Source organism: Salvelinus namaycush, chromosome 36 (genome assembly GCF_016432855.1).
Source record: "Salvelinus namaycush isolate Seneca chromosome 36, SaNama_1.0, whole genome shotgun sequence".
Taxonomy (NCBI): Eukaryota; Metazoa; Chordata; class Actinopteri; order Salmoniformes; family Salmonidae; genus Salvelinus; species Salvelinus namaycush.
The window spans coordinates 14,452,756-14,467,638 of NC_052342.1; the positions used below are offsets into that span (position 1 = coordinate 14,452,756).

The following is a 14,883-nucleotide window of genomic DNA, read 5'->3' on the forward strand; positions in this document are numbered from 1 at the left end:
CAATTAGCAAGACACCCCCAATAAAGGAGTGATTCTACAGGTGGTGACCACAGACCACTTCTCAGTTGCTATGCTTCCTGGCTGATGTTTTGGTCACTTTTGAATGCTGGCGGTCCTTTCACTCTAGTGGTAGCATGAGACGGAGTCTACAACCAACACAAGTGGCTCAGGTAGTGCAGCTCATCCAGGATGGCACATCAATGCGAGCTGTGGCAAGAAGGTTTGCTCTCAGCACTGCCAGAGCCCTGCAAAATGACCTCCAGCAGGCCACAAATGTGCATGTGTCTGCTCAAACGGTCAGAAACAGATTCCATGAGGGCTCTGGCAGTGCTCCTCCTTGCACAAAGGCGGAGGTAGCGGTCCTGCTGCTGGGTTGTTGCCCTCCTACGGCCTCCTCCACGTCTCCTGATGTACTGGCCTGTCTCCTGGTAGCGCCTCCATGCTCTGGACACTACGCTGACAGACACAGCAAACCTTCTTGCCACAGCTCGCATTGATATGCCATCCTGGATGACCTGCACTACCTGAGCCACTTGTGTGGGTTGTAGACTCCGTCTCATGCTACCACTAGAGTGAAAGGACCGCCAGCATTCAAAAGTGACCAAAACATCAGCCAGGAAGCATAGCAACTGAGAAGTGGTCTGTGGTCACCACCTGTAGAATCACTCCTTTATTGGGGGTGTCTTGCTAATTGCCTATAATTTCCACCTTTTGTCTATTCCATTTGCACAACAGCATGTGAAATTTATTGTCAATCAGTGTTGCTTCCTAAGTGGACAGTTTGATTTCACAGAAGTGTGATTGACTTGGAGTTACATTGTGTTGTTTAAGTGTTCCCTTTATTTTTTTGAGCAGTGTATATCCAGAGGCGCTGCACTGTGGTTGACCCTGTGCCTCTTGATGTGTGTGGCACCTTAATTGGGGAGGACGGGATGGATGGAATTGTATCAAACAGATGGTTTCAAGAGATCCTCTGGTTTCCATGTATTTAATACTGTTCCATTTACTTACTCCATTCCACACATCCTCCCCTCACCAGCCTCCTGTGGTGTGTGGGTTTGGGGGAAAAAAGCAGAGGGATCATTTCTGTTCTAACCAAATGGACAATAACGTATTATTGCTCTGATGTTATGGTTCAAAAACGTCAGAGCAACTTTTTGATGGGACATGATGCCGTTCTAACGGGTCTGCTCACCTGCTCTACCGTACAGGCAAACGCACAGCGATGAGGGGTTAACACATTGAGGACAGATGTCCCACTGACCGTGGTCTTTATCGATGGCCGTGCTGGTCCTGCGGCTGTCCATCGAGCTGGTTGATCTCAAGTCATCTCTGGAACCCTGTAAAAGCAAGGAACAACCATAGGGGTGGGATCAATTTCATTTCAGTAAATTCAGGAAACTAACTGAAATACCAATAAAAAATGATGTTAAAACTCCAAAACGTCAATATATGATTGATATATCATGAGACTAGCTAGAGTAAGTCAGGACCTCCAGGGATGGAGGGTAGAGGGGAACTCACGGTGAAGCCCAGGCCAGGGCTGGAGGTGTGTTGCTGGGCAGACAGCTGCTTGAGGTTCTGGTAGAGCAGCTCAAGCAGTGGAAGGTACAGCAGACAGATCCGGGCCTGCTGGTTCTGACATGCAGAAGGGGGATGAATAGAGTAACATCAAGTTAATAATTAAGTTATTATAATTTTACAGGTTTTCCAACAATCTCAAGTTATAGCTGTCATTAACTGTATACATCCCGTGACTTCTGCAGAGGCCGTATCACCGTAAACGCCGCACGGCCAATGCAGACGTCGGATAAACACTGTAGCTAACTACCTTTGTCGTAATGATGCCTAAGCTAAGGAGCTAACTACAAAATAAGTGGCAATGTGCTTGACTAACACATGAACTGTGCAATTTAGTAGGGCGTTGTAGTTTCCAACAGGCCAATATACATGATCTAAGTGATTGATAGGTGGTATTCAGCAGTTATAAAAATATGCATTATTTACTTTGAAGACCTACAAAATAGTGTTTTTGTCAGAAAGCATAGGAAGCAGCTCTATAGAGATGAGACGATGACTTGGAATGAAATAATAAAGTCATCAATAAAACAAATGTAATATACACAACAACTGAAGTATTTTATTAAAGTGAATAAATGATAGTTAATAAGTGATAAGCAGTAATGGACAGTCACTACCATCACGGGACATTCATTCATTGTTTTATTCTGTGCCGTTACAGCCTTCAACCCAAATAATCTAAACCGAAATCGAAAACGGTGATTGTTTTTTAATAATCTAACCGAAATCGAACTGACCTCAATAAGCACTAATCGCTCAGCACTACACATAACATACTGGTCAACACTACCATCTGACACTATCACAGCCCATGTCAACCAAAACGCATCTACTGTACGATGAGAGGAACACTATTCGAAAGCTGGCCTTTATCGGCCTTTATCGTAAACGCAATGCTTGGCTACCAGTGACTATTTGCATCTACAAGGCTGATACAGTATGGATTTGCATAACAGACTACTTTCTTATCTTGATTCAGGAGAGACAGTGAACACTCCTTACTCTAGGAGCTAACTACAAAATAATAGTGGCAATGTGCTTGACTAACACATACAATTGAGGAAAATGTATTTGGAAAACAGTTCGTTCCCCTTTTTTTCTATACCCTTTTTCCTTACACATCAGTGTATTAATGAACGAAGTGGAGAGCTACCATCCAGCTCGAGGGAGGAAAATAGTACGACTACAGGGGGGGCAGGCTGGTGCAGAGAGCTAGAGATTTTTCTCCTTGCCCAAGTTGTCTGATTGGCTCAGCTCCAACTTCAGATGGATGAGTCAAAAACCACAATGTGCAAACTAGAATCCTACTGTTGTGTAATTTAGGTTGTTTTTCATACAGGCGTACTTTGACGTCAAATTGCATGTATGGTACGCAAAATGCGTGCAGGTTGGCAGGTTTGCTGTCACCCCCTCACCTCATTCTGGGTGGGTGGGTGGGTCGGTCTGTCTGTCTGTCTGTCTGTCTGTCTGTCTGTCTGTCTGTCTGTCTGTCTGTCTGTCTGTCTGTCTGTCTGTCTGTCTGTCTGTCTGTCTGTCTGTCTGTCTGTCTGTCTGTGTGGCTTTCTCTCTGTCTGTCTGTCTGTCTGTCTGTCTGTCTGTCTGTCTGTCTGTCTGTCTGTCTGTCTGTCTGTCTGTCTGTCTGTCTGTCTGTCTGTCTGTCTGTCTGTCTGTCTGTCTGTGTGGCTACCTGACTCTGTCTGTCTGTCTGTCTGTCTGTCTGTCTGTCTGTCTGTCTGTCTGTGTGGCTTTCTCTCTGTCTGTCTGTGTGGCTTTCTCTCTGTCTGTCTGTGTGGCTTTCTCTCTGTCTGTCTGTGTGGCTTTCTCTCTGTCTGTCAGTCTCTCTTGTCTCTGTCTGTCAGTCTTTCTTGTCTCTGTCTGTCTGTTTTTTTTAATCTCTGTCTGTCAGTCTCTCGATCGTGATCTCAATCTCTCTCTCGTCTGTCTGTCTGTCTGTCTGTCTGTCTGTCTGTCTGTCTGTCTGTCTGTCTGTCTGTCTGTCTGTCTGTCTGTCTGTCTGTCTGTCTGTCTGTCTGTCTGTCTGTCTGCCTGCCTGCCTGCCTGCCTGCCTGCCTGCCTGCCTGCCTGCCTGCCTGTCTGCCTGTCTGTCTCCCCTTCCTCCTCACCTTGTTCTGGGTGTAACGGTCATCCATGGAGTGTTTGATAAGCAGGTTCTTCAGCACGGCCACTGCCAGCTGTCTGACCTCTGGTGACCCCTGCAGGGCCTCCGCCACCTCCCTCAGCAGCAGACCCACCAGGAAGTGGTTCTTACAGTACTCCTCCGTCAGCGCAGACTCCAGGCTATGGTCTGGGGTCAATGGTCAACATGGTTAGGTCATGTCCTTAATCACAACCTATTTCCTGGCCAAAAGCAGTGCACTACAGTGAGCTCCAAAAGTATTGGGACACATGTTTTGTTGTTTTGGCTCTGTACTCCAGCACTTTGGATTTGAAATTATACATTGACTATAAAGTTAAAGTGCAGACTGTCAGCTTAATTTAAAATCGCAGACTTTCATCCATATTTATGAACTGTTTAGAAATTACAGCACATTTTGTACACGATCCCCCCCCATTTTAGGGAAGCAAAAATATTGGGACAAATTCACTTACATGTGTATTAAAGTAGTAAAGCGTGTAGTATTTGGTCCACTACTCATAGCACGCAATGATTACATCAAGCTTGTGAATCTAGAAACTAGTTCGATTTTGTTTGTTTTGGTTGTGTTTCACATTATTTTGTGGTCAATAGAAAATAAAGTATTGTGTCATTTTGGAGCTATTTTTATTGTAAATAAGAATATAATATGTTTCTAAATACTTCTACATTATTGTGGATGCTACCATGATTACAGATAATCCTGAATAAATTGTCAATAATGATGAGTGAGAAAGTTAGAGGCATAAATATCATACCCCCCAAAGAAGAGAGTGCTATAAGGGATCATGAATGATAATAGTATAATTATACAAGCTATACAGCTGACTACCATAACACAGTATGACCCTGGCAGGTACCTCCCCTGTTATTGAAATGATGAGAGGTTAGAATGTCTTGGGGGTATGATCTATGTGCGTCTGTATCTTTCTCACTCATCATTATTCACGATATATTCAGAACTATCTGTAATCATGGTAGAATACACATGAATGCAGAAGTGTTCAGAAACATATTCTATTCTTATTTACACAAAAAAATGACCCCAACATGACACAATAAATTCTTTGCCATTAATTTCTATTGACCACAAAATAATCTGAAACACAACCAAAACAAACAGTAAATGCATCCAACTAATTTGTAGATTCACAAGCTTGATGTAGTCACTGCGTGCTATAAGTATGTGACCAAGCACTACACTTTTGACTACTTTAATAAACATAAGTGAATTTGTCCGCATACTTTTAGTCCGCTAAAATGGGGGTCTATGTAAAAAAAAAAGAGCTGTGATTTCTAAACAGCTCACCTGATATGGATGAAAATGCCTTCAAATTAAAGCTGCACTTTAACCTCATAGTAATTGTATAATATCAAATCCAAAATACAGAGCCAAAACAAAAAATATGTCACCGTCCCAATACCCAATGTGAAAAGAGGTGCACTACATAGGAAATACACACGGGTACTAGCAACGGGTGCAGTCTACCCTGCTTTAATATATAGGGGTGCATCTATGATTTCAATTAACCAATCTCTTTAACATGGGACTGAATGGTAGCATTCAAGTGACATGGTAGATATCCTGTTTCACTCATGGAATGACATGCCTGACAAATTACAGGGAGAAATGTGACAACATCACATGCTGAACACACTCACTCTGCAACATTTTTCTCCAATGCAAAACACCACCACCTTCTAACCAGGGAAATCAGAGAAACACCACCACCTTCTAACCAGGGAAATCAGAGAAACACCACCACCTTCTAACCAGGGAAACACCACCACCTTCTAACCAGGGAAATCAGAGAAACACCACCACCTTCTAACCAGGGAAACACCACCACCTTCTAACCAGGGAAATCAGAGAAACACCACCACCTTCTAACCAGGGAAATCAGAGAAACACCACCACCTTCTAACCAGGGAAACACCACCACCTTCTAACCAGGGAAATCAGAGAAACACCACCACCTTCTAACCAGGGAAACACCACCACCTTCTAACCAGGGAAATCAGAGAAACACCACCACCTTCTAACCAGGGAAATCAGAGAAACACCACCACCTTCTAACCAGGGAAATCAGAGAAACACCACCACCTTCTAACCAGGGAAATCAGAGAAACACCACCACCTTCTAAACAGGGAAATCAGAGAAACACCACCACCACCTAACCAGGGAAATCAGAGAAACACCACCACCTTCTAAACAGGGAAATCAGAGAAACACCACCACCACCTAACCAGGGAAATCAGAGAAACACCACCACCTTCTAACCAGGGAAACACCACCACCTTGTAACCAGGGAAATCAGAGAAACACCACCACCTTGTAACCAGGGAAATCAGAGAAACACCACCACCTTCTAACCAGGGAAATCAGAGAAACACCACCACCTTCTAACCAGGGAAACACCACCACCTTCTAACCAGGGAAATCAGAGAAACACCACCACCACCACCTAACCAGGGAAATCAGAGAAACACCACCACCTTCTAACCAGGGAAACACCACCACCTTCTAACCAGGGAAACACCACCACCTTCTAACCAGGGAAATCAGAGAAACACCACCACCTTCTAACCAGGGAAACACCACCACCTTCTAACCAGGGAAATCAGAGAAACACCACCACCACCTAACCAGGGAAATCAGAGAAACACCACCACCTTCTAACCAGGGAAACACCACCACCTTCTAACCAGGGAAATCAGAGAAACACCACCACCTTCTAACCAGGGAAATCAGAGAAACACCACCACCTTCTAAACAGGGAAATCAGAGAAACACCACCACCTTCTAACCAGGGAAACACCACCACCTAACCAGGGAAATCAGAGAAACACCTATGAGAGCATGAACACTTTCTACATGTAATTGTATAATATGTTTTGATGTACAGTAACAGTCAAAAGTTTGGGCACACGGGTTTTTCTTTATTTGAACTATTTTCTACATTGTAGAATAATAGTGTAGAATAATAGTGTAGAATAATAGTGAATAAATCAAAACTATGAAATAACACTTATGGAATCATGTAATAAAATATATTTTATATTTGAGATTCTTAAAAGTAGCCACGCTTTGCCTTGATGACAGCTTTGCACACTCTTGGCATTCTTTCAACCAGCTTCATGAGGTAGTCAAATGGAATGCATTTCAGTTAACAGGTGTGCCTTGTTAAGAGTTCATTTGTGGAATATAATTCCTTCTTAATGCATTTGAGCCAATCAGTTGTGTTGTGACAAGGTAGGGGTGGTATACAGAAGATAGCCCTATTTGGTAAAAGACCAAGTCCATATCATGGCAAGAACAGCTCAAATAAGCAAAGAGAAATGACAGTCCATCATTATTTTAAGACAATCCATAAAATTTCAAGAACAAGCGCAGTCACAAAAACCATCAAGCGCTATGATGAAACTGGCTCACATTAGGAAAGGAAGACCCAGAGTTACCTCTGCTGCAGAGGATAAGTTCATTAGAGTTACCAGCCTCAGATTGCAGACCAAATAAATGCTTCACAGAATTCAAGTAACAGACACATCTCAACATCAACTGTTCAGAGGAGACCGCGTGAATCAGGCCTTCATGGTCGAACTGCTGCAAAGAAACCACTATTAAAGGCATGAATAAGAAGAGACTTGCTTGGGCCAAGAAACACGAGCAATGGACATTAGACCAGTGGAAATCTGTTCTTTGGTCTGATGAGTCCAAATTTGAGATTTTTGGTTCCAACCGCCGTGTCTTTGTGAGACGCAGAGTAGGTGAACGGATGATCTCCGCATGTGTGGTTCCCACCGTGAAGCATGGAGGTGGTGGTGTGATGGTGTGGGGTTGCTTTGCTGGTGACACTATCTGTGATTTATTTAGAATTCAAGGCACACTTAACCAGCATGGCTACCACAGCATTCTGCAGCAATACATTGTCCTACTTGTTTGCGCTTAGTGGGACTATCATTTGTTTTTCAACAGGACAATGACCCAACACACCTCCAGGCTGTGTAAGGGCTATTTGACCAAGAAGGAGAGTGATGGAGTGCTGCATCAGATGGCCTCCACAATCGCACGACCTCAACCCAATTGAGATGGTTTGGGATGAGTTGGACTACAGAGTGAAGGAAAAGCAGCCAACAAGAGATGAAGGGAGAGAGAAAATGGAAGAGTTGAATAGAGAGCGAGAACGAGAGAAAATGGAAGAGAGGAAGAGAGAGAGAACGAGAGAGAGAGAAAATGGAAGAGAGGAATAGAGAGAGAATGTACGGTAGCAGTCCCTCATGCAGCGGCAGCAAGAAATACTCTCCCCTCGTCTGAAATCATCAGTCAAAACATCAGGGAGAGAAAAGTAATTAGATTTCCACGTTCAAAGACAGCAAGTGTGACAATCTCCAGGCCACAACAAAACATTGGTCCAAGCAGGCGGTACGGATTTTAGCAATCATGAAGAGTTTAGGAGTTTCCTGGATAGACGGAGGTAGCAGAAGTGGGTTAGTTGCATGCCGACTCAGTTGGCGTTCAAACTGCAAACGTGGCGGTTGATGTTATGGAGGCATCACCTACCTACTACGCCAAAAAGCTCCGTCGCGTACGAAATAAAATCTGACAACCACAAGCAAAACAAGAGGGAGGAGAAACAAATGAGTAAAATAAATGAACATAGCATGCAGTACTATTACCAGAATATACTGTGGCTGTGGTAAATATCATTCACAGAATTAATTTAACAACCCTCCTTTTGCTAGACTCCACATGGTCTGCTTTGTATTAGACTTGGTCCTCAAGGGTCCTTGTATTGCAAGTAGGTTTTTTCCATCAGTTACATTAATTGATACATTAAAGGGAAATTTCACCACTTTTCAAACTAATATTGAGGATGAATATGAGGTTGAAAAGTGGTGAAGTTTCCCTTTATGTGACCAGGGAGAAAGGAAAACCAGCATAAACTGCAGAACAAGGCCTGAATTATGCACCTCAGTAATAGATGGTTGTGTGTGGCACTCCTAGAAATATGAATGAATAGAACGGACTTGGAAGCTCTAACCCTGGCAATAGACTGGTACTGTATACTCACAATGGCTGTCTGGTATTGGGATGCAATCAACTAATGCTGGATTGCCATGGTAATGTAGAATGTTTATTCAAATGATGCTAACTGATGTGGCTTTTTCTAATGCCAGTTGAATTGTCTCAACAAATCACAGCACAGATTAAAGGGTACACTTCGTGACTTGACTTCTTGGCATGGGTACACTCAAAACACTCACTCTATTCACTCTTATTTCTATGGTGGCACCGGCATGGAGCAAATGCAGGTAGGTAGCTGATAGAACAGAGAAGCATGGCGTGAGATTAGGAGCTCCCTACCCTGTACTCTCTGCAGCTTGGTGCGGCCGAAGGCCATGGGCAGGTTGAGCGGGATGTAGTGCTCGTGGTTACACACCGTCATCAAGAAGTCAAACTTCATCTCCGTCAAGACCTGTCAGTCAACAAACCGCTCTAGCATTACAAAACAACTCCTAAGACAACACACGTACTGGAACTCAAGATGACTAGAAACAAATTGTTTATTTTCATCCTACAAATGAAAAGAATTGAGATTGGGATTGAAAATAATCTCTGAGACAAAACATTGTAGAGCCACCGGCAATCGGAGGGTTAATAAAAAAATGGATGTACATGTTGATTTATATTTGTTAGTCAAATATAGTAAGGCTGATAATAGTGTTGATCAAATGTGTCGGCATGTTGAAAGACTGCTAGAGGCCACACGCTAAAGGCTTTTTATTCTACCTGCCAGGGTCATACTGTGTTATGGTAGTCAGCTGTATAGCCTGTATAATTATACTATTATCATTCATGATCCCTTATAGCACGCTCGTATTTTCTATGTAGGGCACATTTCCCACAGTCAATGTGCATCTACTGTCTATAGAAGCCTGTACAGCAGGCTGTTTTAGTTCCCGTTGCATTAATGATACATGATCAACAATAGCAGGAGGGTTATTGTTATTGTACAGTACCTATATAATATAAATATACATGTGTATATAATAAAATGATCAACAATTGAAGAGGTACTGTGGTTGGTACTGTGGTTGGTACTGTGGTTGGTGTCGAGTACCTTGGGGTCTTTGAGTGTGAAGGCACACATGTAGTCGTTGACCAGGCTGAAGGCAAAGCCTCTGTTCATGAAGGTCAGACAGCGCTGTGGAGACAAGCCCAGATCAGGGCATTAAGAAGACCAGGACTAACCAACTAAGCACACCAAGAACATCTTTCATATACAGCACCTGACTTACAGTACACTGAATTCACCACACATTATCGCTAGTTTCAGAAGGGAGTTTGGTCTTTAATGAAGACCTCAATATCAACAGTATTCCTTTTTCAGAGCAGGGATAATGTATTTTGTATTATGTCCGTCCTTTAGTGTATGGTTCAGGCACTGTAATGTATGGTTCAGGCACTGTATGGGGGCCTGACCTTGATGAAGCCAGCCAGGCTGAGGTTGACACAGCGGGCCTCCTCTGGGATCTCAACATGGCGGATGGTGATGTGAGGCATGATGGACAACAGCAAGGACTGGAGCACCTGGTGGAAACTGTCTGGAAACCTCTGGGCACGGGGCATCTGGTAGGACACAACACACTCATTTATAGATGTCGACAAGATGGTGACCTCATGTGAACCTCGGGGCCGAGCGACAATTAACTTGGGTAAGGCAATTTTCCAATTGAGCTCAATGGATGTTCTATGGCACAGGTGTCAAACTCATTCCACGGGGGGCCGAGTGTCTGCGGGTTTTCGCTCCTCCCTTGTACTTGATTGATGAATTAACATCACTAATTAGTTAGGAACTCCCCACACCTGGTTGTCTAGGGCTTTATTGAAAGGAAAAACCAAAAACCTGCAGACACTAGGCCCTCCGTGGAATGAGTTTGACACCCCTGTTCTATGGTATAAAGTGTGTGGATTTGTGGTTCTGATTCGCCCCAACTACAGATAAACTAATCTTATATTAACTAATAGCATGGGAGGAAGGAACAAGTGTTGTCACGTTCCTGACCTGTTTTCTGTTATTTTTGTATGTGTTTAGTTGGTCAGGGCGTGAGTTGGGGTGGGCATTCTATGTTTTGTGTTTCTATGTTTAGGTCATTTGTAATTAGCCTTATATGGTTCTCAATCAGAGACAGGTGTTTGACTTTTCCTCTGATTGAGAACCATATAAAGGTAGGCTGTTCACACTGTTTGTTTGTGGGTGGTTGTCTTCCGTGTCTGTGTATGTTGCACCATACGGGACTGTTTCGTTGTCGTTCGTGTATGTAGTCTGTTCCTGTTCGTGAGTTCTTCGTGTATTTATGTAAGTTCCATGTTCAGGTATGTCTACGTCGTTTTGTTATTTTGTAGTTTGTTGAAGTGTTTTCGGTTTTCGTCTTTACTTTAACAAACTTTGTTATGGCAAACTATCACGCTGCGCTTTGGTCCAATCCCTACTCCTCCTCTTCATCCGAAGAGGAGGAGGACGACCGTTACAGAACCACCCACCATCCATGGATCAAGCAGCGTGAGAGGGACCAGCAGCAGCGACCTAAAAACCAGGACTCGTGGACATGGGAGCAAATAATGAATGGAGAAGGTCCCTGGGCTAAGGCAGGAGAAAATCGCCGTCCCAAAGCTGAGCTGGAGGCAGCGAAAGCAGAGAGGCGGCGTTTCGAGGAGCTAGCTCGGAAGCAGGAGAAGGATCTGGGCTACACTACGTGGGAGGAGATCGACAGGTGGGCGATCGACCCAGGGCGAGTGCCGGAGCCCGCCTGGGATTCTCTGGCGCTGTGCGAGGAGGGATACCGGCGAATGGAGGCAGCACGACGACGCGGTAGGAAGCCTGTGAGTAAACCCCAAAAATGTCTTGGGGGGGGGGCTAAGAGGGAGAGTGGCGAAGTCAGGTAGGAGACCTGCGCCCACTCCCTGTACTTACCGTGGAGAGCGAGAGTACGGGCAGACACCGTGTTACGCAGTAGAGCGCATGGTGTCTCCTGTACGTGTGCATAGCCCGGTGTGGGTTATTCCACCTCCCCGCACTGGCAGGGCTAGATTGAGTATTGAGCCGGATGTCATGAAGCCGGCCCTACATATTTGGCCACCAGTACGTCTCCTCGGGCCGGCTTACATGGCACCAGCCTTACGCATGGTGTTCCCGGTTCGCCTACATAGCCCGGTGCGGGTTATTCCACCTCCCCGCACTGGTCGGGCGACGGGGAGCATACAACCAGGTAAGGTTGGGCAGGCTCAATGCTCAAGGGAGCCAGTACGCCTGCACGGTCCGGTATTTCCAACGCCACCTCCCCGCTCCAGCCCAGTACCACCAGTGCCTACACCACGCACCAGGCTTCCAGTGCGTCTCCAGAGCCCTGTTCCTCCTCCACGCACTCTCGCTGTGGTGCGTGTATCCAGCCCAGTGCCTCCAGTTCCGGCACCACGCATCAAGCCTCCTGTGCGTCTCCAGAACCCTGTACGCACTGTACCTTCTTCCCGTACTCGCCCTGATGTGCGTGCCCTCAGCCCGGTACCACCAGTGCCGGTACCACGCACCAGGCCTATAGTACGCCTTGAGAGTCCAGTGTGCCCTGTTGTTACTCCCCGCACTAGCCTGAAGGTGCGTGTCTTTAGCCCGGTACCTCCAGTTCCGGCACCACGCACCAGGCTGACAGTGCGTCTCAGCAGGCCAGAATCTGCCGTCTGCCCAGCGGCGCCTGAACGGCCCGTCTGCCCAACGGCGCCTGAACTGCCCGTCTGCCAAGCGGCGCCTGAACTGCCCGTCTGCCAAGCGGCGCCTGAACTGCCCGTCTGCCCAACGGCGCCTGAACTGCCCGTCTGCCCAACGCGTCTGAACTGTCCGTCTGCCAAGCGTCGCATGAACTGCCCGTCTGTACTGAGCCTTCAAAGCCGCCCGTCTGCCATGAGCCTGCAAAGCCGCCCGTCTGCCATGAGCCTTCAGAGCCGTCCGCCAGACAGGAGCCGCTAGAGCCGTCCGCCAGACAGGAGCCGCTAGAGCCTTCCGCCAGACAGGAGCAGCCAAAGCCTTCCGCCAGACAGGAGCAGCCAAAGCCTTCCGCCAGACATGACCAGCCAGAGCCGTCAGCGAGCCATGACCAGCCAGAGCCGTCATCCAGCCATGACCAGCCAGAGCCGTCATCCAGCCATGACCAGCCAGAGCCGTCATCCAGCCATGACCAGCCAGAGCCGTCATCCAGCCATGACCAGCCAGAGCCGTCATCCAGCCATGACCAGCCAGAGCCGTCATCCAGCCATGACCAGCCAGAGCCGTCATCCAGCCAGGATCCGCCAGAGCCAGCCAGCCAGGATCCGCCAGAGCCGTCATCCAGCCAGAGCCGTCATCCAGCCAGGATCCGCCAGAGCCAGCCAGCCAGGATCCGCCAGAGCCAGCCAGCCAGGATCCGCCAGAGCCAGCCAGCCAGGATCCGCCAGTCATTCTGGTGTTGCCCCTCATTCCGGTGCTGCCCCTTAATCCAGTGGGGTTAATTTGGAGGGTGGTCATTGGGAGGAGGTTAAAGAAGCGGGGATTTATTATGGTGGGATGGGGACCACGCCCAGAGCCTGAGCCGCCACCGTGGACAGATGCCCACCCAGACCCTCCCCTAGACTTTTGGTGGTGCGTCCGGAGTTCGCACCTTGAGGGGGGGGTTCTGTCACGTTCCTGACCTGTTTTCTGTTATTTTTGTATGTGTTTAGTTGGTCAGGGCGTGAGTTGGGGTGGGCATTCTATGTTTTGTGTTTCTATGTTTAGGTCATTTGTAATTAGCCTTATATGGTTCTCAATCAGAGACAAGTGTTTGACTTTTCCTCTGATTGAGAACCATATAAAGGTAGGCTGTTCACACTGTTTGTTTGTGGGTGGTTGTCTTCCGTGTCTGTGTATGTTGCACCATACGGGACTGTTTCGTTGTCGTTCGTGTATGTAGTCTGTTCCTGTTCGTGAGTTCTTCGTGTATTTATGTAAGTTCCATGTTCAGGTATGTCTACGTCGTTTTGTTATTTTGTAGTTTGTTGAAGTGTTTTCGGTTTTTGTCTTTACTTTAATAAACTTCGTTATGGCAAACTATCACGCTGCGCTTTGGTCCAATCCCTACTCCTCCTCTTCATCCGAAGAGGAGGAGGACGACCGTTACAAGTGTGCTCTTCTGGTCATTGAGAAATAGATTTCTTTCACAACAGCCTAAGAGATGAAACATGACTCACTAAAATGTGCACAGCTTGTAAAATCCTCAAATGTACTAGTGAATATTATATTAGAATTGTGGTCAATTTCAGCAACCTTAGTTTATTTTCAGTAGATGCTTCAGTCTGGATTTTACTGGGCCTGTTTCTAAACTGTTGCCAAGATAAGAGTACAAACAGGAATATCCTTATCACCAACTGAACTTTGCATATCTGTAGAATGAGGAAGTGTTCATTGCCACATTTTTGCAGTGAGGAAAGAGTGTGTGAAATGTAACACTGCAGCGCCACATGATACATATTTGCATAGCAAGAATGCTAACTGTTCCCCTCCACCTGAGGGCTTGTCAGGGATGGCTGTTTTGTGTGGGTGTGTGCACGCGTGCATGTGGGAGTGCACTATCTTCGATGTGGGACACAAGATAAACCCCTAATCAGAATAGAACATGCACCAACCTTGATCCTGTTGCCCTCCTGGAGGTACTGGGCCATGGACTTGGCCATTGTCTCAAAGAAGAACCAAGAATACTAGAAAAGAGGAAGAGGGACAGAAGAAGTTGGACCTACTGCTCAATTGTGAAACATTTAGATAGCGTCCCGATTGCCACCCTATTACTTCATAGTGCACTACCTTGGGCCAGAGGCCTGCATAATGCCCTTGTCAAAAGTAGTGCACTATAAAGGGAATGCGATGCCATTAGGGATGCACCCTTCCTAAGAAAGATCATATCAACAGTCTGACAACAACAAAAAACATCAATGGGTTCTATAATATGGGCTTTATAATACCGGCTTCTTGTGCAGGAATCCTAGGTGTACTGACAATAGAAAACTGCGCAAAAGTAATTGTTTCGAAAACATGGTGGGTTGTCAAAACATGCTTATTAGTGACACAAGAATGTAAGGAAT

The 14,883-nt window shown here is 46.0% G+C and overlaps 1 protein-coding gene across 1 annotated transcript in view; it reads right to left on the reverse strand.

Moving 5' to 3' along the window:
* The window catches only part of LOC120030343 (dedicator of cytokinesis protein 11-like), a 131,887-nt gene that overhangs the window by 67,293 nt on the left and 49,711 nt on the right, over positions 1-14,883 (reverse strand). Inside the window, exons 28-34 of the mRNA XM_038975717.1 lie at positions 14,431-14,502; positions 10,222-10,368; positions 9,860-9,943; positions 9,103-9,214; positions 3,705-3,886; positions 1,525-1,638; positions 1,265-1,340 (exon numbers count right to left, since the gene is read on the reverse strand). Of these exons, the coding sequence (XP_038831645.1) occupies positions 1,265-1,340; positions 1,525-1,638; positions 3,705-3,886; positions 9,103-9,214; positions 9,860-9,943; positions 10,222-10,368; positions 14,431-14,502 (787 nt within the window). The remainder of the gene's footprint in view (positions 1-1,264; positions 1,341-1,524; positions 1,639-3,704; positions 3,887-9,102; positions 9,215-9,859; positions 9,944-10,221; positions 10,369-14,430; positions 14,503-14,883) is intronic.